At 43.9% G+C, this 22,782-nt stretch overlaps 1 protein-coding gene across 21 annotated transcripts in view; it reads right to left on the bottom strand.

Annotated features, from left to right (window-relative positions):
• Nucleotides 1-22,782, bottom strand: part of NRXN3 (neurexin 3) — a 705,883-nt gene that overhangs the window by 21,060 nt on the left and 662,041 nt on the right. For 18 of the 21 annotated variants that reach the window (XR_011024153.1, XR_011024151.1, XM_068254465.1 and 15 more), the window contains one exon: nt 19,237-19,327. Coding sequence is in view for 18 of the 21 variants with exons in the window: in XM_068254465.1 (XP_068110566.1) it covers nt 19,237-19,327 (91 nt within the window). In the remaining 3 variants the exon portion in view is untranslated. The remainder of the gene's footprint in view (nt 1-19,236; nt 19,328-22,782) is intronic. The other 3 variants (XR_011024152.1, XM_068254460.1, XM_068254450.1) reach the window with 1 other exon arrangement.

Here is a 22,782-nt window from a genome sequence, read left to right on the forward strand (position 1 = left end):
TGGAGGACTATAGGCTGCAAAACCTCCTGAGCGGCGTAATGATTAGGAGGTTAAAAATGCAAAGGAAAAAAAGTTTTCTTAAATTGTCAATTTTTTAAAAAACAACAACATTTTTTTCATTTGAGCAAACTGATTTTAAAAATGCAAAGACTACAAGTTATTTTTTTTTTTTTTACAAATTATTCTCCTTAACATGCAAAGCAATGTTGGTGATGATGGCATGTATGGGGGCTTTTGCTATTAAAGTGGACCTGAATTCTTGCACAGAATAGAAGGATAACAGAAATGTGCCCTGTATGTATTTAGAGAGTATAGCCTCTCTAATCCCCCTTCATCTATGTCTAATCACAAATTGTAATTTGATCTCTCCCCTGTGTCACATGACTACCATGGCAGAGATGGCAGATAAGCTCATTTGAAAGCACAGGCTGTAAACAATATGTCTGCTTCCATGAATCAGGAAGTAGAAACCGTGCAGATTTATTTTAGGATTTGTATCGGCTGCAACAAAGAAATGTTTTTGTTTGAAGATGATTATGCTGTTGTGTATCTTTTACAGTAGAGAGAACGTTCAGAGTTCAGGTCCATTGTAACCGCTAAACGAAAATGGCGCAAAATTACAAATGTTTTGCACAAACTCACTTGAATGTGCAAATGGTAATTACGTAAATGGCCATAATTGCGAAAATCTACAAGAAATTTTGCGTAATCTTAATTAGTAGATTACGGTCATCACTGAAATATGAAAATTGGGGAAGTCTCAGCCAACTGCCAAGAGGCAGCCGCTACCAATATAACCATTACGCTATTTCCATGAAAACTTGTTTCTTCTTCTCTGCATCATTTCATAGGAAATAATGGCAGTGGGTAGAGTTTGGTAAATTCTTAAAAAAAGCTATAGTGATAAAGAAACCGATATTAGTATTATAATCTAGTAAAGAGTTTCCTCCCTTTGGAAAAATACAGTCAAAATAGATTGAAGACACCGTTCAAAAATACTGTAGGCTATAGTTTGGTGGTGGTCAGGGAACAGCAGTCCAACACAGAGGATTTCTAAATATATATATATATATATATATATATATATATATATATATATATATATATATATATATATATATTCTATTATATATGGTGTATATAAAAATACAAAGCACTGGATCACTGATTATGTCATCAACAATGACACAGGACACCTTTTGATTTAAATGAATGTTTATCCAAGACAGTCAAGAACATCATCTCTGGTGTTACTGAAGCAAATGATTATTTTTAGGCGATAGACTCTAGACCACCAAAACATGCCTCTTATGAATGATACCATTGTCTTGGGATCTGGTGTGATCAGTACTTAAGTCCATCCTTGCATATTTGGTCGCTCCAAGATCGTGATTAGCTTGGCTAATGTTGGCCCGATGAGGCTGGATCTATGGCTTCCATAGTCAGAGATTTTTTAATAGAGTGCTTGAGTGGCCAGTGATGCAACTACAATTCATGGGGCCTCCCATCAAAACTTTGATGCCCCCTCCCCCCCCAAAAAAGTTCACACCCTTCCCTTGCCTCTCCTTGGTGCCCTTTATGGCCTTTGGGTCCATCTCGAGGGTAAGAAAACAACTGTGGCCATCATGATCTTCATACCCCTAACGGTTATAGTGACAAAAACACCTGATCTGAAGTATAGTAATAAAAATCCCCCATGTGCGGCGGACTCTTCGTACACATTGTTTGTGATTATGTGGCCTCCACACGCCAGTAGTTTGGAGCAGCAATGTCTGCCAATTCGCACTGCTTTCTATTCTGAGCACTGATGATCAGCGTTTGATTGAGGGAATGCAGACATATCCCCGGGGAATGTAGTTTACCTTAGGCAAAATGATCTTGATACACAAGTACCCCTGAGGCAATATGGTCTTGATACAGAAGTATCCATAAGGCAATATGATCCTGATACACAAGTACTCCTGAGGCAATGTAGTCTTGATACACAAGTATCCATGAGGCAATATGATCCTGATGCACAAGTACACCTGAGGCAATATGGTCTTGACACAGAAGTATTCCTGAGGCAATATGGTCTTGATACTGAAGTACTCCTGAGGCAATATGATCTTGCTATACAAGTACACCCGAGGCAATATGATCTTGCTATACAAGTACTCCTGAGGCAATATGATCTTGACTCTGAAGTACACCTGAGGCAATATGGTCTTGATACTGAAGTACTCCTGAGGCAATATGATCTTGATATACAAGTACACCTGCGGCAATATGGTCTTGACACAGAAGTATTCCTGAGGAAATATGGTCTTGATGCTGAAGTACTCCTGAGCCAATATGGTCGTGATACTGAAGTACTCCTGAGGCAATATGGTCTTGCTATACAAGTACTCCTGAGGCAATATGGTCTTGCTATACAAGTACACTTGAGGCAATATGGTCTTGACACAGAAGTATTCCTGAGGAAATATGGTCTTGATGCTGAAGTACTCCTGAGGCAATATGGTATTGCTATACAAGTACTCCTGAGGCAATATAGTCGTGATACACACACCGCTTTTGTTTCCTGAACGACCTGACTGTTCAGGGTAGGCCACTATCATTTGGATTAGTCAGTTACATACAGATTTGCAGACTTTTCCATAGTTGAAAACTAGCTAATTGGTTGGTTTCCATTAATTAGAACCCATTTAGCATAAATTTTGGTCCATTAAGGTGGATGTTATACCTTTTTGAGTTTTGCAAAACAGTTGAATTAAAACTACTAGATAGAGGGTATTAAATGAATACCCAATCTTAGTAGTTTCCATTTTCAACCTCAGATTGGCGTTTGCACAACATGTACTGCAGTCCCCCACCACCCTGCGACCATGGTGTGGCCCTGTAAGATGTAAAGTCGGTGAAAGGTGAACTGGCATGCAACATGATTAGAACTAAAGGGACCCATAAGCAGGAAAAGACATTTGCCTGAATTGCTCATTGTGTGATGGCCTCATGTCTGTGGCTGAAATAGCAGACTGCTTTAATCTGGTAAAATTTTAACTGTAGCCCACCCAGTTCCTTATCTTTCCCATCCATCTACACCAGGGCTTCCTAGCCCTGTCCTCAAGTACTATCAACAGAGCTTTTGTTGAAGACCACAGAGGTAGTTAATCAGCACTGCCACGACACTAATTACTAATTATCTCACCTGTGAATATTTGAGGTACCAAGTACGGCTGGTGGGCTTTGAGGACAGGGTTGGGAAACCCTGATCTACACAGGGATCACCATAAGCTGGAGTCTTCTTCCTCCGATTCCATTCCTCTTCTAGTGCTCGGTGAAGACTCGTCATGTCCGCCATTCTCTACTGGTTCTAGATTGGTCTACATCATCTCAATTTTTCAGAGCTTCTTGGCTGAATTCAGAATCCCCATTTTATGTTTCAGCCAGACAATTCTTCAGCCAGTGGAGGGACGGGATGGGGCAGGACTACAGGTGAACTGTTGTTCAAGTTCAGGGATCCACAAAGGTTCACAAGAACCCAATTTGGAAAAAATATCAGCACAGGCAGCCAAGATGGCTAACAGAACCGTAATCAATTTTACTTGGCCAAATAAGTTTGCATTTACAAGGAATTTAACTTGGAAGTTGTTTAACGGACACAGACAAAACAATACAAAGACAGACAATATAGATATTACAAATCAGGGACAGTATATAAGTTAAAGTGGTAGAAGACAAGGTGAGAAAAGTTAATTTTCAATTATGTGCTGTAATGTTTTCAATTCTTAGCAGCTCTAGCATGGTTCAGCATTAACCTCCTTAGCGGTATGCCCGACACTGTGTCGGGCATACCGCTCTCTGTCCTCAGGGTGCCCCAGGATTTATTAATTTGCTGCAATGGCTGCAAAACCTTTAGCTAGCACTAGGCTAACTAGTACAAGTGTCCGGCACCCCAGGATCCCCCCGTTTATACATTACCCAGCCTGGATCCAGCAATCTCGCAGCCTCCCCACACAGCTTCGGTCTCTCGCATGATGTCATGACGTCATGTGCGATCCTCCCCATAGTGAAGACCGGAGCTGTCCGGGGAGGCTGCATCGATCGCTGGATCCAGGCTGGGTAATGTATAAACTGGCTGGATAGGGAGATCGGGGGGTGCCAGACACTAGTACTAGCCAGCCTAGTGCTAGATAACGGTATTGCAGCCATTACAGCAAATTAATTAATCCTGGGGGCACAAAGTAACAAAACCTCCTGAGCGGCATAACGCTCCGGAGGTTGAGTATGGCTTCCTCCTGAGGGAAGGAGCTGTTTGTGTGCCTGGAAGTTTTTGTTGCGACTGACTGCTATCTCACACCTGAAAGGCATAAGTTGGAAGATGGAGTGAGCTGGGTTAGAGGGGTCAGAGGCAACCTTGGTCAATCGCTAGCGTAAAGTTGTTGGTGCAGAAATCACTTTAAGACTGGTGTACAGCCAGGTTACATTAAAAATTCAGATGCGATTTATGATTGAATTATTCATGATCATTCCACAGTCCAGATCCTGACAGTCCCAATCCTGAAGGCCCATGTTGAGTGTAGGAATCCTCAGACGTCCGCTCAGTAACTGCCTGAATGGAGTACACTAGTATATACAGCACAGGTATTCTTGATGTTCACATTTCGTCTTTGTGGCCATCACACACCGCCTTAGAGCCTAGCAGCATCTGTGTGTCCTCCCTGTAAGACAGAGCACAGCCGCTCTTTGTTCTGTATACACCTGCAGGCCATATTGTCAGCACAGCGTTCCTTCTGTTGCGGCACCTGACCGGCTGCTGTGCCCGGCCCCGGAGAAGCCAAGCAAGGACACACAGCCGATACAGGACGTGTCTTGAAATGATGACAAATAGAGAGTTTGCCACGGTTCAGCGACCTCGCCGAACGCCATGCTTCTGCCTTCAGGCTGTTAAAATGGATTTTCTGTGTTTCTCTGAAGCAGTGCTGCTCTGTTTTGATGTTGACAGTCAAAATAATACAAATCTTTACTGCGGCGTTCCCAGCACGGCATGTCAGCTGGCCTCGATGTGCTTCACGTATTGCCGTCAAGCAGAGCCATTAGCGGCTGACATGGCAGTACTGGTACCGCTCGCTGTCACCCATCAATGTGGGGCTAATGACCCTCCGCCGGCCTGTGGTCCGTAGAGTGACCCATCTGTTGGCTCACGATTTGCTGCCTGTTAAATCCAAACTCTTTCATGGTCTGCGATTTGATATGAATCAGGTCAGAGCTATGTAGGGTAGGAACTCTTGTTTCAGTCAGAACAGCTCCAGTTCTTCTATGCAGGCAACACCACAAAGCTAACCCTAATAGAGTGCACAGTTGCCGTATGCAGGAAGCGTCACAAAGCTGTTCCTAAAAGAGTGCACAGTAGGTGTATGCAGGCAACACCACAAAGATATCCCTAATGTAGTGCTCAGTTGGTGTATGCAGGCAGTGTTGCAAAGCTATCCCTAATGTAGTGCTCAGTTGGTATATGCAGGCAGTGTCACAAAGCTATCCCTAATAGAGTGTTCAGTTGGTATATGCAGGCAGTGTCACAAAGCTATCCCTAATAGAGTGCTCAGTTGGTGTATGCAGGCAGAGCCATTAAATTGTTCCCAATAGAGTGCTTTGTTGGTATATGCAGGTAGTGCCACAAAGCTTTTGCTAATACAGGGAGTGCAGAATTATTAGGCAAGTTGTATTTTTGAGGAATAATTTTATTATTGAACAACAACCATGTTCTCAATGAACCCAAAAAACTCATTAATATCAAAGCTGAATATTTTTGAAAGTAGTTTTTAATTTGTTTTTAGTTTTAGCTATTTTAGGGGGATATCTGTGTGTGCAGGTGACTATTACTGTGCATAATTAGGCAACTTAACAAAAAACAAATATGTACCAATTTCAATTATTTATTTTTACCAGTGAAACCAATATAACATCTCAACATTCACAAATATACATTTCTGACATTCAAAAACAAAAAAAACAAATCAGTGACCAATATAGCCACCTTTCTTTGCAAGGACACTCAAAAGCCTGCCATCCGTGGATTCTGTCAGTGTTTTGATCTGTTCACCATCAACATTGCGTGCAGCAGCAACCACAGCCTCCCAGACACTGTTCAGAGAGGTGTACTGTTTTCCCTCCTTGTAAATCTCACATTTTATGATGGACCACAGGTTCTCAATGGGGTTCAGATCAGGTAAACAAGGAGGCCATGTCATTAGTTTTTCTTCTTTTATACCCTTTCTTGCCAGCCACGCTGTGGAGTACTTGGACGCATGTGATGGTGCATTGTCCTGCATGAAAATCATGTTTTTCTTGAAGGATGCAGACTTCTTCCTGTACCACTGTTCGAAGGTGTCTTCCAGAAACTGGCAGTAGGACTGGGAGTTGAGCTTGACTCCATCCTCAACCCGAAAAGGCCCCACAAGCTCATCTTTCATGATACCAGCCCAAACCAGTACTCCACCTCCACCTTGCTGGCGTCTGAGTCGGACTGGAGCTCTCTGCCCTTCACCAATCCAGCCATGGGCCCATCCATCTGGCCCATCAAGACTCACTCATTTCATCAGTCCATAAAACCTTAGAAAAATCAGTCTTGAGATATTTCTTGGCCCAGTCTTGACGTTTCAGCTTGTGTGTCTTGTTCAGTGGTGGTCGTCTTTCAGCCTTTCTTACCTTGGCCATGTCTCTGAGTATTGCACACCTTGTGCTTTTGGGCACTCCAGTGATGTTGCAGCTCTGAAATATGGCCAAACCGGTGGCCAGTGGCATCTTGGCAGCTGCACGCTTGACTTTTCTCAGTTCATGGGCAGTTATTTTGCGCCTTGGTTTTTCCACACGCTTCTTGCGACCCTGTTGACTATTTTGAATGAAACGCTTGATTGTTCGATGATCACGCTTCAGAAGCTTTGCAATTTTAAGAGTGCTGCATCCCTCTGCAAGATATCTCACTATTTTTGACTTTTCTGAGCCTGTCAAGTCCTTCTTTTGACCCATTTTGCCAAAGGAAAGGAAGTTGCCTAATAATTATGCACACTTGATATAGGGTGTTGATGTCATTAGACCACACCCCTTCTCATTACAGAGATGCACATCACCTAATATGCTTAATTGGTAGTAGGCTTTCGAGCCTATACAGCTTGGAGTAAGACAACATGCATAAAGAGGATGATGTGGTCAAAATACTCATTTGCCTAATAATAATTCTGCACTCCCTGTAGAGTGCTCAGTTGGTGTATGCAGGCAGCGCCACAAAGTTGTTCCTAATAGAGTGTTCAGTTGGTGTATGCAGGTAGGCAAAGTCAGGATGAGGCTGGGCCGCATAAGGGATTTCACAATCACCCCCCCCCCCCCCCCCCGTCCCTTGCATTGATTTTTATTTCAAACTCAAATTCACACTGAAGCGTACTATTTTGCCTATTTTACCTTATAGTTCGCTTCAGTGCTCCCATTACAAGTAATCCGCCGCAAAACGAGGGCTGCAGAGCCCCCAAATCGCCCAGGGGGGGCAAACCACCGGCATTTCATGGAAGGGGCAGAGCTTTCAGCTTCAGCTCTGCCCCTCCTGACATATATCGCGGCGCATCGCCGCCTCTGCCCGCCCCTCTCACTCTTCCTTCACAGAGAGGGGCGGGGAGAGGCGGCAATCCGTGCGGCGATTGACGTCAGGAGGGGCAGAGCTGAAGCGGAAAGCTCTGCCCCTTCCAGGAAATGCCGGCGGATTGCCCCCCTGGGCGATTTGGGGGCTCTGCAGCCCTCGTTTAGCGGCGGGGATGCGGCGGATTACTTGGGAGCACTGAAGTGAACTATAAGGAAGCTTTTGCCAGCGAGGGCCACAAAATATTGTATCGATATAAAATATTGTATTGCTGCAAATGGCCCGAGGGCCGCGAGTTTGAGACCCCTGCATCAGTTGATGTATGCAGGCAGTGCCACAAAGTTGTTGCTCAATACTCAGTTGATGAGGCAATTCTCGATGAATGGGGCCATACACACATCTGTTCATTCGCTCATTGAAACAATCATAAACAAACGGAACAAATGCAATTTCTAATTTAATTTCAACTAACAGCTGAAAAGGAACCCAAGGTGTGAGACCTAATGAAGCTGCCATATTTATTTCCTTTTAGACAATACCAGTTGCCTGGCAGTCGTGCTGATCTTTCTGGTCAGTAGGGTCTATATCACACCCCTGAAACAAGCATGCAGCTAATCTTGTCAGATTTGTCATAGACATATGATCTGCATGCTTATTCAGGGACTATGGCTTAAAGTATTAGAGGGAGAGGAACAGCAGAACAGCCAGGCAATGTGAATTATTTAAAAGGTAATAAACATGTCAGCCTCCATATCCCTCCAACCTCGGATTCCCATTAAGGTGATTTATTGAGACCCAATCAGCACTGGCAGAAAGTAACTGACCGTTAGAAGATGTTACCACTAAAAAAATGTTAAATCCAAGAATACATTGTGCATGAAACAAGATGGACTCACTCAGTAACACATTTTATTTTTTTAAGTCTATAAACTCCCTGATTGGCTAATGTTCAATAAATCATTTATAAAGTAACTGGCCAGGAGCCCAGACACCAGCCACTTCCTCAACCACAGACTTGTAGGGCTCTGGGCTGCAATCTTCTCAGAGAGATTCAGTCTGTGCCCCGCCCCCATTCCATTCTGAACATCATCATGAGCCAATCCAATCAGCAGTAGCCCCACCCAAAGAGCCTGAAGAAAGGTTTCTCAACCCATAATCTACTGTTTATGTGATTTGAATTTCAAGAAAGCAATTATGCAGTGTGCTGAGTAATTATTTTATCAGTAAGGACTCACTTTAGCAGGTATTCTCCAATAAACAAATGGCACCAATCACATAACATAGAGGAACATATCCTGAATCACGAAACACTGGAATATACAGGAGAATGCCTCCAGTGTACAATGCTGGCCTCTTACAGTCTAATATGATTTACCAGCTTCATAATATAATCAGTGTACAAGATACAGAGGCGCCAAAAGAATAAAAGGTAATTAAATGAACTTAAAAAACCAACTGGTTAAACAGAGGAGGCAGCGGTGGTCTTACCCCCTCCAAACAGACACAGGCAAGGACTACGATTCAGACAGTCAACAATTTATTCGTAACTCCAAAAAACAATGCAACGCGTTTCACGGGCCATACATCCCGGCTTCCTCAGGCAAAATACAGTAGGAGTCACAGCATCTGTATTATATCAGCGAGCTTGGCGCCTCTGTTGACAGAGGCGCCGAGCTCGCTGATATAATACAGATGCTGTGACTCCTACTGTATTTTGCCTGAGGAAGCGGGATGTATGGCCCGTGAAACGCGTTGCATTGTTTTTTGGAGTTCCGAATAAATTGTTGACTGTCTGAATCGCAGTCCTTGCCTGTGTCTGTTTGGAGGGGGTAAGACCACCGCTGCCTCCTCTGTTTAACCAGTTGGTTTTTTAAGTTCATTTAATTACCTTTTATTCTTTTGGCGCCTCTGTATCTTGTACACTACATTGAGTCCACCCTGGGTGGAGGGTTGTTACCCTATTTTCCTGTCTACAGAGAGCGACTTTTTATTCCTGAGTGGGGTCAGGATTGTTCTCCCCACCTGCCTATACAGTGGTTGCCTATTGGTAACCCTGGTTTGTGAGTATAATTTTAACTTCTCATTTATTTTGTTGTCCCCAAGACGAATTACACTATTGGGGCTCTTGGTGTCCCTCTGCTTCATAATATAATCAGTTAATCACCTAAAAAAACAATATTTCTGAAAACATTGAAATTACATCACCAATCGCAGAGCAGTCTCCAAAACTTGTGGTCCCCTGAGAATGCAGGCAAGAAGCATAGCTAATCAATCACTAGGCAACCTAGGCGGGTCCTAATGGACCTGGTTGACTTTTATGGCAAGCAGGGAGCACCAAAAATGCTAGCTTGCCTAGGATTCATCTCTGCACAGTACTTCCTGTCAATAGATACCCACACATTGAAGACCTGTCTGCAGTCACCAATCATATCATATTGCACATAGCCGGTTCTTTATAAGACGACCAGCCAGTCTCCCCCTTTATAGAACATTCTGTCACACTCACACCACAAGAAAGAACCAGCAACACTGTCTTCTGTGGTTCTGCAGTTGGATTTATTAAAGAAGCAGTTATCAATGACATTCTCCAAGCCCAATGGCTTATCTCACTGTATCTGTCCTGCTGACCCCACCTGTGAATACTGGAAGGAACCGCAACCCACACCAACCTGTGCCTTAAAGTCTGTCCAGTTTCGAAGCGGCACTTTCACTCTTCCTAGGTTTATTAAAAGGCCAAAGGCTTAAATGTATTTCTACCAGTTTATTTCTTGGGAAAACATTTCAGACAGAGTTGTCCATTCAGAAAGAAGAGGAGTTATTGTGAATCAAGGTAAAAATAACCCAGCACAGTCTACTTTAGGAATTGGCATTGAAGACACAATGGGCTCGATTCACAAAGCGGTGATAACCCAGTTAAAGACTTTAGGCGTGATAACCATTTTTATCATGCCTAAACTCAGTTTAGGCATGATAAGTTTAGGCATAATAAGTTTAGATAAGTTTAGATCGCGCGCAAAGTCCTGCACGCAAAGCAGCGCCATTAAACTCTATGCAAAGTGCACCAGACTTTGCTAGCGCAAAACTTTTGATCAGCTGTGCACTGCGGTGCTAACCCAGTTGGTGCTTAAACTTATCACGCCTAAAAACTTATCACACCTAAACTTATCATGCCTAAACTGAGTTTAGGCGTGATAAAGGGCTTTTCACTAGCGTGCTAACTGTTAGCACCGCTTTGTGAATCAGGCCTATTGACTGGAGAGTGCGATATAGTGATACACATCTGGCATTGCCACCTTCCATACCCAAAGAAGAACATGTCATGGTAGGACAGGACAAGACCGTCAACAAGCGTAGAACAGGCCTCCATGACTTGCTGGATGTCACAGAGTTCTAATTATACCAGAGCTCACCACGTGTGATGGCTGGCTGGAGCTCACAGAGCCAGACCATCTTAGTTGTAAGTCAATATGTCTTACTATTATTTTGCAACCCATCCAGGAACCAGAAAGTCTGGATTTCACTTAAAATTCAAACCTCCTTCTGTCCACGTTCACCCAGTGACATCACTCCCCAGTCCTATCTCCTTTCAATCGAGCTGCTCTCAGTGCTGAGGAAGATGCACCTTTGACGTTCTTAGGGTTCTAGTTCTACCAGCTGTTCGCTTGGATATGCCTTTCTAGTTATGCCATGGAGATGGGAGGTAGGGTTTCATGTAGAGACTAGGAGAGGCTAATAATTTTGAACTTATACAAATGTTATGTTATGCAGATTTAGGCAACATAAAATTGGAAATGTGGTACTACTTTTGATTGGTCCAATTACAAGCTGTATAAATTGGTAGAAAATGAACATAAAACTTGGATCAACTCAAGATTATTTGCATTTCACTGTCCACCACCACCTCTAGAAAAACAACAGTAGCCTATCAATGGGTACAAAAAAAGGATTACATGCCATGCTCCAAACCATTTTATGGTCTTTCCCCTGATGTGACAGACAAAAGCCCCCTAAGAGCACCAACAGCCATAGGATATCATCTTGAGAACTCCAACTACTAGCTGGCTAAATTACATATAAAAAATTTGCTGGGTTATTTTTTCCCTTCGTTGAAAACCACCCTGAAAACAAAAGAGAAGAAATGTCTATGGGCAGCCCAATAAACAAAGATCTGCCGGAAAGATTTCCCATGAACAAAATGGTAAATACGAGCTATAGCACATGCAAACAGAGTCCTCAGATATCAGCAAACATTGCCTCGCTCACACTCGTGGAAAAAAAAAATAGAAGATCAATTAAGAAGCACTTCAGTTTATGGTTGGCTGAAGAACTGGTAACGCTGAGCTCACTGGGAGACATTCAATCCAGAAACACAATCACAACAGTCGCCAATATTGCTTGTAGGAAGAGAGCGCCCACACATGTATGCCGACACTGGGGCTGATGTGTGAACACAGAAGACAAGAAAACCACCTGGACCTTCTTATCCATCCATGACACTTGTAGAAATAGGAAGATTAGCATGTGACCTGTCAACCTAGTTTCTTACTGTGTCTTCCAACGTAATACATCAGCCCCAGTGAGAAATTATGGCCGTCAACGTGCCCTTTTGTGGAATCTCTGCTGGGATGGGGGCGAGGGAGAGGGAAAGGGGGTGCTGGATGGATGGAATTTCTGAACAGAGAGGAAAATACAAAGTGCACCTTCTAAAAACAGCTTTCTGCTTAGCATAAGACCGCACACAACATGACCACATAGAGGACAGGAAGAAGATACCAAGCAGCACACCACACACCATGCAATGGTGATAACCCCTATTAGGCCTGCAGCACACAGGCTCACTATGTGCTGCAGCTGCCAATGGAAAAATAAGGGTTAATGACACCTCATGACTGTCACATGAATGGCATGCTCCAAACTGGAATGATCACTGGTCAGATAAGTCAAATGGACACATGGGTGGCAATAAAATTCTCTGTAATGCCATCTGCATTATTTTTTGGGAGGGGTGGTGAGCAGAGGGATGGGGCCAAAGGATGCCTTTCTGAACCCAACAGATTCTACCTATGGCTGACAGGGTGGGGGCATCTCAAAAAGTTGGCAAATATCAACACTTCGCTTCCTGGTGGACTTGGACTTCTGGTGCTGGTCTCCTACCCTTCTACTCCTGTAGAACCCTCAACCTATCCTTCAAACCTAATAGTGCAGCCTTGAAAGCAACGGACATAGAGACGTTAGACTTTGGTCACCCAAGATCATCCTTCATGGCCGCTTCAAGGAACAGCCTACCTAGTACCCTTAAAAAGTTGTGAAGAGCATGCTCTGTCCTGGAAAGGAGGGGCCTCCCACTGCAGCTGAAAACAAAGCAATTAGCTGAGAAAGTTCAATCCAACTGATTTTCACTTAGCAGAATTGGAAGTGCCTCGTGATAATGGATCCAAAATAGAAACAATGAGTGCACCAGGAATTGGGCTTTTCCAACTGATAGTTATCCACTTCATGCTTGGTGGACAGCTATGACTCTAAGTGCGTTCATTGTCCTACATTATCGTGGTTCACTTCCGTCTCTTCTGATTTGTAGTACTTTGCCCCATCAGTGGATGTTGCACAGCTGGTGGACATTCTTATAAACAGCCATAAGGCTTCTTGTTGGCATAAATGGCCCACCAGCCTCCACTGCTAGCTCACATTGGCGGAACACTTAATCTGCTGGATTGTCCTTATAGCTCTTGAAATGTTACAATGTTTGCATTTTGTTAACACCTGCACAGACCACACCATATGGTGAAATGACCATCATGGATTGTTTTGGGTAACAAAAGTCTTATGTTTGTAGGAGCCTTAAAAGTAGTCTTAAAGTGAGAAGAATATGGAAGGTGCCATTGTTGAATTCCTTTTGAAAATCTATTTGTTTGGTTGCTGTGCCAATCTTCTACCTTTTTATACTGAGACACTGTTACAGCTAAACCAGATTTTCTTTTAAAAGTAAGAAAGAGGCAGCCCTCAGAGTTCAGGTACCCTTTAAGGGTGTCAAAACAGAGCACGGCAATGTACTTCCTAGAATTTATAATGGAGTAGTCAGAACTTCCTGCAATTGTCTCTCCAACTGTGACAACAAAAGGAAAATATGTGGACTGAACACACACGTTTGACTAGCAGAAGAGTTCCTTGCCTGTTCCTCATCTGACTGCTGAGGATGATTCTCAGTTTGTGACGAGTGGTCCATGTACGAGCTCTGGAAACCATGGAGAGACCAAACTGCTCCTAGTCAGCCACTCCTAAGGAGACTTCAGTTCTGATCTGATTGGTTAGGGTGATGGAATGCCAATCAACCTATATATACTTTCTTCAGATGTGATTCCTAGCATTTGGGTAATGGTTGAAGTTCACCTCTTGAGGTACTGCCATAATATAGAGCACTTATAAACAAGCACGAGAAAGATGCCACAAAAGGCCTACAAGTATCTTCACTATGCTCCAAACTCCTTTCTGCTTCCCGAGTGGCCTGAAGAAGCCATTGTATGAAATAGAGGCCCGGCATGATACATACGGATGTATCAAATGCAGCTTTATCTCTTTCATTGTATGTTTGTTCCAAGTGCAACTCAGACAGTAGTGAAGCCAAAAGATCAGTACGGCAGCCAGACAACTGTAAACTGCCAGCGAAAAGGAATAAAGATGGCACCTCCCATACCGCCTTTTTTGCTAAGGGGATCCTTTAAAGAACTTAACTTTTTACATACTAAGAAAGGTTATTTAATACTCCATGTTGAAATATTTTATTGTGTGTTGATGCCAGCTGCTGCAGCCTCCTATTGACCTGACCTGAGAAATGATAAAGATAACTGAACTTCACATCATACGTTTAGTTAAGTGTGATAGCCAAAGTGCCCGCTCAACCCAGCCAACTCAGAGCCATCAAACTGCCTGCCCAACCCTGCCAACTGGGAGCTGCAAAAGTGCCTACTCAACCCTGTCAGCTGGGAGAAATCATAGTGCTTGCCCAACTCCATCTCTTGTGAGCTGTCAAGGTGCCTGCCCAATCCTACCAACTAGACCCTCCCAAAGTGCCTACCCAAACCTGTCAGCTGGGAGCTAGCAAAGTGCCTGCCAACTGTGCCCTCCCAAAATGCCAGCCTAACCCTACCGACTAGGAGCTAAAGTGCCTGCCCAACCCTGCCAATTGGGAGCTATCAAAGTGCCGGCCAACTGGGCCTTCCCAAAATGCCGGCTCAACCCTGCCAACTGGGACCTGTCAAAGTGCCTGCCCAACCCTGCCAACTGGGAGCTATCAAATGCCTGCCCAACCATGCTAACTGGGAGCTATCAAATGCCTGCCCAACCATGCTAACTGGGAGCTATCAAAGTGCCTGCCCAACCTTGCCGACCTGGAGCTATCAAAGTGGCTGCCAACTGGGCCTTCCCTGAATGCCTGCCCAACCCTCATCAGCGCTGCGTAATATGTTGGCGCTTTATAAATACAATAAATAAACCCTGCCAGCCTGCCCAACCCTGCCAACTGGAAGGTGTCAAAGTGACTGTCCAAACCTGTATTCTAGCCTCATCCAATGTGAACTATTACATGGTGTTTTGACTTTGGATAAAGTAGGGAAGAGTTATGTTGGTCATGCAGAGTCATCTAAATGAACAGTCTATTAAATATTCTGAAAATGAACAGAACTGCTCTGTTTAATTAATTGCCACATAGATCATTCAGATACTTCAAATTAATCGTTTTAAGTTATAATTGTCATGTTTCTTCGCTTGGTTCACGTTGGGTTGATCTGTTTAATAGACTGTTCAGATTTTGAAGCTCTCACCATCTGTGTGACCGTTAGGAAAGTCCTCCTGGTAACAGGACTCCACCCTGGTTACTGGGACAACAGAGAGATTTCAGATGTCTCTGTGGTGTTATGATTTACTATGTACTAGATGGAAAGAACTATGCTTTAGGGCTACACTTTCTAACTTTATTTTAGCAGGCGTACCTTGGCAAGGGTTCTCTTCTACTACTGTGGAAAACTAGAGTTGATTGATATGTCCGTCTTCAAATATTGTAGAATACCACCATGCTACCTCTTGCTAAGCTAACCTCTTCATGATCACTGAAGATGAACATGTCTAAATAATTTATAAAGGGATCAGAGAGAAGAGTGGGGAATCCATTTCTTCAGCCATTGGGGGGTCCTAAACCTCACAGTTGGGTTCACTGAAAGGAAATCAGTGGGCACAGGAGTTGTGGAGACAGGGGGCTATACATACAGCTATGATCATCATATAGCTAGACCTTAGGCAATTCCATCTAGCTCCAACTCATGGGATGGCACGACACAATTTTGTTGCCTCTGTTCAGAAAAAGACTCTATAGATTGTTTTTGGTTACAGTGGATGTGATAAAGCAATTAACGGGAACGAGCAATGAAATTTGTAACAAAAAATTAAAAAAAACTTTTACATGTGAACATTTTCTAACATCCACAGACATGAATTAAATTAAAAATGAAATGGATTTCAAAAATCACCAAAAATTCATGCGGTGCAATGCGAAGTGGATCAACATGAAAATGTTTAAATATATACAAAGTGTGTATATATTTCATCCATACAGGTAAATAGTTACCTATATACAGGTACAATAACTTTAGACTTTTTGGTGGTATTGGCGGGGGGTGGACAGACAAAGAGAGGTTAGCACTGGCTCAACCTGCCCATTCGCAGCATGCTTCATACGCCTGGCAACGCCTGATCCGCTCACTGGACACGCTGCGTGTTGCTGGCGACTCTGACGGGACACTCAGGTGCTTCTCCTTTTTCTGAGGAGCGTTATGGACTATTGACTAATATGAGCAATATTGCACAGTGGTGGTGCAAGTCTCTAATGAACTTCAGCCTATGACAGCCGATCACCTATGTGCCTCAGGAGGGGACAGCCATGTCACACGGCTGTCCCCAGTACAGCGCTGCTGCAGATCGCAGCACTGTACGTGTAATTAGATGGCGGCTACGCCTTCTAACAGTCCCCCGAGCGGCAATCGCCGCTCGGAGACTAAAGGCGGAGCTCCAACAAGCAGGAGATACACGGGCACCCTGCGCGCAATCTCCTGCAAAACAGAGCCACAGGACTTTACGCCGATCGGCGTTAGGCGGTCCTGGGGCTGCTGCCGCGGCCACGCCCTTCGACGTGATGCAGTCGGCTAGTAGTTAAGGGTGACTTATAAACGGAGGTGACCCAGAAAAGTACATAGGAATAAAGGGTAATTTTGGTGCTACACTGCTGATATTCTACTAAAGCTTTTACCTACACAAATTCTACCCCTAGCCAATTCTTAGAGAGAACCCAAATGCATCCCCCTCTCTCGGGTGCAGTTAATGATGTGACTTCCACAGCAGTCACCGTAAAATACTTGCCAGTGCCATTTAAAGTGAACCGAGCACTACTTTTAGCACTAAGGGCATCTTTATAGCACATTAAAAATGCATATAAACATTGTGGCTCATTACTAAAAATATCCATTCTCCCTCTTTTAAGCCCAATCTACACGATACAATTCTTTGTACGATTCAATTACGATTCTATTTACGATCCGATTAAATCCAACATGTCCGATAGGGATTCGATTCAATTCGATTTGCCATTGCAAAACAATGGCAAATCGAATTGGATCGAATCGAATCCCGATCGGACATGTTGGATTTAATCAGATCGTAAATAGAATCGTAATCGAATCGTACAAAGAATCGTATCATGTAGATGGGGCTTAACATTTAAATGTTTGTTAGAAGCTTTTATCGCTCTACTTCCAAGGCCTGCCACTGCAGAAAGAGCAAGCAGATAAGGACTGCTGTAATTAGCAGTAGCATTGAGCAAACAAAAGCTTTCATCAGAGCTGGGGGGGGGGGGGGAAGATAGGACACTGTACATTCACACCTTCCCCTGGATAAATAAAGGCAGAGAGGAGGGGATGGAGGAAAATGGCAGCTAACCCACAGCATATTCTAAACCAGGCAAACTGCAGAAAAAGAAAGCTGTTTGGATCCCTTCAAATCTCTAACAAGGACTATGATACCCACCGAAGAGCTTGTGATCGGGGGGGCATCACTTGCTAACAGTTCCAGCTTCACTGGTGACTTCTTCCGAGGATTATTCACAAGTAAACTATATTCCTCTCCTTAAAGTGAACCTCCGGACTAAAAATCTACTCAGCAGAACTGAAAAGTCTTGGTGTTTAACAGTTTCACAGCATCAGAACTTAGTTTTTCTTACCAAAGCATCATTTTTAGCTGCATTTTTAACTAAGCTTCACCCATCAAATAAAACTGCCCGGGCTTTTTTCCCCTGATGCTGTGCAAAGCATGATGGGATTTCCTATGTTGTTATTCACATTGCCTAGCAACTGGGAGGGGTGATCAGCACACAGGACAGGTGGAACTGTGTCTCATGCTCCCTGTCACCTCCTTTCAACCAAAAAGATGGCTGCCCTCATGAAATCAAACATTTGCCTGTAATTATCAAACAGGGTGGGTAAGAGATTACCGTGTATTACCTATCTATTTTAATTAACATAACTAATGTAACTTAATGACAGTATGTTTCTTTAGGCTGAAGTTCCTCTTTAAGGACAACTGAAGCAAGAGAGATATGGAGGCTGCCATATTTATTTACCGTACCTTTTAAAACAATACCAGTTGCTTGGTGTCCTGCTGATCTTTCATGCATGAGTAGTGTCTGATCCAAGCCTGAAACAAGCATGTGGTTTATCCAGTCAGACATCTCTGCATACTTGCTCAGGGTTTATGGCTAAATATAATGGATGCAGAGGATCAGCAGCACAGCCAGGCAACGTGCATTGTTTAAAAGGAAATCAATATGGCAGCCTGCACATCCCTCTCACTTCAAGTTTATCTAAACTAATCTGAAGAAAGTCAATGCTAGGAAATCTAGTCACTAGATCAGAGAAAGACGATTGGGTGAAGTGTCGGACAGAGAAAATCCTGGCCGCAGGTCTGCCGTGGGGTCCTGACTAGAATAGACGTCTGCACCTGAGCATCGCGTCAGAGATTGGCTAACACGCAGCGGCCAGCGCGGGGACCCAGAATCTGAGCTTCCTAAGAGCGAAATCTTACAAGCTGTTGTATTTTCAGTTATGTTTTTTCTGTTTTGTTTTGTTTTTTTTTAGTAAGAAGAAAAAAAAAAGTGGTCAAAGCCTTTCCTGGCATGCATATTCCAGCATTTATGGCGCGTTAGTGTCCGTCGCCCGGTGTGATACAGACATAACAACACATACGAGTCTGGCTATGAACTAAAACGTCTGCACAAAGGGGGCGGCTTCGGAAAAACGGTAAACGTGGCTTCTCCCACAATCCCCGGAGAGGAGGGCGCGGCCTACCGATGATCTGCTAGCGATGAATGATCACACCACCGGCCTCCTCTCTGCGGGATTGGAGTCTTAATAAAGATTACGCATGTTCTAGAGATAATGGTTGTACCATTCCTTTCCCGATCTATATGTAGTGAAAGCACAACTTCCTACTCACATTATAGCCTTTTAGATCATACACATGTCAGGGCATGCAGGCTACACTTCGTTTAAAGTTTATCAAAAGAATTATCAAGCAGAAAGTACACTGACCTGACGTACCTGTGCCAGTATCGCATTCTGCGGCGTCTTCGTCATCGCTGCCAATCGAGCACTCCGCCGATGACACGATATCGTCCGTGGGCTGCGGAGGACAAGACAAATGCACGGTGAGATCGGTAGCATATTTAACTGAATCTAAACGTGGCAATTTTCCTGACAATTTCCGCCATTTTCAATCAGGCCAATTGAAAAAAAATGATCTCTTTAATATGAATCAAAAACTACAGAAAAACACGATCACGCAATCAAGTGTTAATAATATAAAATGTCTGTTTATCTTCTGAAACAGATTGAAGTACAGAGACTATCATTTTTAGTTGATTTGATGAAATGGTTGATTAGACTGGAAAATCAAATGTTCAGTTCTGGCACCATAATAAAGCTCGGGCCCCAGAGTTTCTGGTTTTAGTTTTTTTACTGAAATAGTTATTTGGTGAATTTATGTTTGTGGATAAAGTAAAATGTGTGTGAGCCTAACCTCCCAATCCATCCATAGTGGAGTACTTATTGGCCCCTCCCCAGCTACTGCCCAATCAGAGTAGAGTATGGGGCCCTAGGCATGGATGCAGATTTGGGGCCACTTGAAGCCCACTGAGCCCCAAGCACCTGCTTAGGTCGCCTGGTGGATGATCCTGCTTTGGCGACTGATATAATTCAGTCAGATAGCTGTCGGTAGTGAAATGCCGACCATCTGCCAAAAGTCTATGCCTATATGGTGGGTTAGGGTCCATACAGGCCTACAACAGAATTCACTGGAAACACACAGCATTTGACCTTTGTCCTACTGAAAACGTGATAATGACCAGGAAAGAGAATGATGAGTGATTAAAAACTACAGGAAAGAAGATCCATTAATAAGCATATTTCCAGGTGACTGCTGTGCGCATTTGTTTGGTTGTACAGGAAATACGCGGTAATCCCCTTCTGGCTGACAGCCAAACAGGAAGTGATGCTTGCTTGCGCTTCCTTCCTGTTTCGAAAGTACACGGAAGCGTACTGTAAAAATATGCTTCCACGCATGTACGTCGCAACGCCACCGCTTACATTTTTAAAACACCCTGCGTCGCCATAGACTTACATGACTTCCGGTCCGCCGCACGTCACTGCAGCACCATGCGGTAACATAGATTTGTCCTTGCCTCAAGGATGCAGAGAAAACGCCACTTCCGTCATATCACGCTGCACAGACTTTCACTGGGCTGCGGTGGGGTGCGGTAAAGCTACCGCACCGCACCGGTGTGAAAGCATCCTCAAGATTATTATGCTGTTGCTCATCTTTTAGAGCAGAGAGGAAGTTTTGGAGTCCACTTTAAAGGACACTTGAGGCGAAAATAAACAAATGAAATAAACGATTGTGGAAAAAGTCGTTTTTAGATAACATAGATAGTTTTATTTTATGTTTAAATCTACTTTTTAAGTTTTACCTGTTTTATTGTTTTTTGCTCAATGACACATTCAGAGCTAAAATCTATGACCCATTGACCCTTTTTATCTCTTTCCTGCTCTCAGAAGCCATTTTCGGCTAGGAAAGTGTTTTATAGTTGGAATTTCTAATCAGTGAGGGTCACACTGTAGTCACTTCCTGTCTGAGTCAGCCACTTACATACCTGATATTTAACTCTTTCAGGCAGAGAAAGAAAAAAAGCAACACAGCATAGTTATTTGTGTGCTAGGCACTGTACATACACATGTCTATCTCATCATGTCACATGGCACCTCGGGTATCCTTTAAGTTTCAAGGGAGTACTAGGCGTGTACATGGAAACACAGAATGGGCTTTTCCCACTCTCTGGCCGCCCATGGTTTTGGCATGACTACAGTATCACTGCACTCAGCTCTGTTTCAGTAGAATATAATCCGTCTGCTCCATAGTAGGGCAGCCAGAGGATCCGCTGACCGATCACCTCCAGCCGTACGTCTGTCTGCCACGTAGCGGAATGTCTGCCGTGCCAAAGCGCACAAGACAGTCACCTGACCCAGCTGAAATCGGCCAAATCAGGTGACGATCTCCTCCCGTCTATCAGTTGCTCCAGAGCAGCGGGAGGACAGGCTTCAGCGCTGCGGCTGCCAGATGGACGCGGTCAGTGTGACACGGAGGCGATGCGCCTGTCTGAGCACATAAAAACATTACGCCAGGGAACGCTACTAGCCCTGCCACTCTGTGTTTTGTGTAATTACTGTGATTATGCAAATGTCGGCCCAGCCTGGCGTGTCACAACGTGCGCTCCTTGTTCCTAATAGAACGCCGTGACATCTGTTTTCAGCGCCCAGAAAATGAGCAGCCACAAATGTCACATTGATCTTTATGAGAGAGCAGCAAGGCACAACCGGCAGAGCCCCCGCGCTGCAATGCAGGCCGGATAGTAATAGGAAGAACATGATTGTCTGTTATCAACAATGTGCGCTTCCTTTTAGCCGTCCCTCATCGCAGCGAGCGGAGCGTACGCTTGTCTCTTAAAGCGAACTCAGAACTTCCGCTCTGCTCTAAAAGATAATCAACAGCATAATAACCTTTAAAGAAAAACATTTCTTTGTTACAACTAAAAGAAATCCTGCAATAAATCTGCAGTGTATCTACTTCCTGCTTTCATGAAAGCAGACATATAGTTAACATCATGTGCTTTCTAATGAGCTAATCTGCCATCGCTGCCATGGCAGTCAGATGACACAGAGGAGAGATCAAACTACAACTTTGTGCTTAGTCACAGATAAGGGGAAATTAGATTAGGCTAAACTTTCTAAATACATACAGGGTGCATTTCTCTAGGTTTTCATTCTATCCTGTGCAGGAGTTCAGGTCCCCTTTAAAGGTGAAAAAATAGGGGAACCGCAGCAGCGCTGTGCAAAAGAAGAATCTGGCATTACAGTGTAATCTCACTATAGTAAACTCTGATATAGTAGAACTTCAGGTATAGTAAACTAAATAGCCAGGTCCCGACCAAGCACCATTATAAGTATATGGGAGTAACGCCTGGTAATAGTAAACCCGGAAATAGTAGAACTTCTGTTATAGTGAACCTGTTTTTTTGGCCCCTGAGGTATTCTGTATCCGGCTATAGTGGAAAGTGGGTGGGGACATGCATCATATGTTAGGCGGAGACCCATGAGCCATGGTTGGCGGGCTGGCAGCCTGCTCGCTATCTGTACACTATGGTTACCCTCAAAAGCATTGGCCAATGAATGGGCTAAGACCAAAAGCTACATCTACTGGTGTGACCCAAGCTTCCTGTGCAAGCTGGTGTCTGATTACTGAGGGAATTACCTATCATCTGTGACTTGCTTGTGCATGGCTGCAATGCTACAGCATCATCCAGGCTGCACAGAAATGGGGACAGAGGAGCACACTATCAGTACTGTAACTGCATCAAGTGGTGAGGCCTATGCTTTCTGTGTAAGCTGGTGTCTGATTACTGAGGGAATTACCTATCATCTGTGACTTGCTTGTGCATGGCTGCAATGCTACAGCATGATCCAGGCTGCACAGAAATGTGGACAAAGGAGCACAATCTCAGTACTGTAACTGCATTACCTGGTGAG

Source organism: Hyperolius riggenbachi, chromosome 9 (assembly GCF_040937935.1).
Source record: "Hyperolius riggenbachi isolate aHypRig1 chromosome 9, aHypRig1.pri, whole genome shotgun sequence".
In the NCBI taxonomy this organism is placed as follows: Eukaryota; Metazoa; Chordata; class Amphibia; order Anura; family Hyperoliidae; genus Hyperolius; species Hyperolius riggenbachi.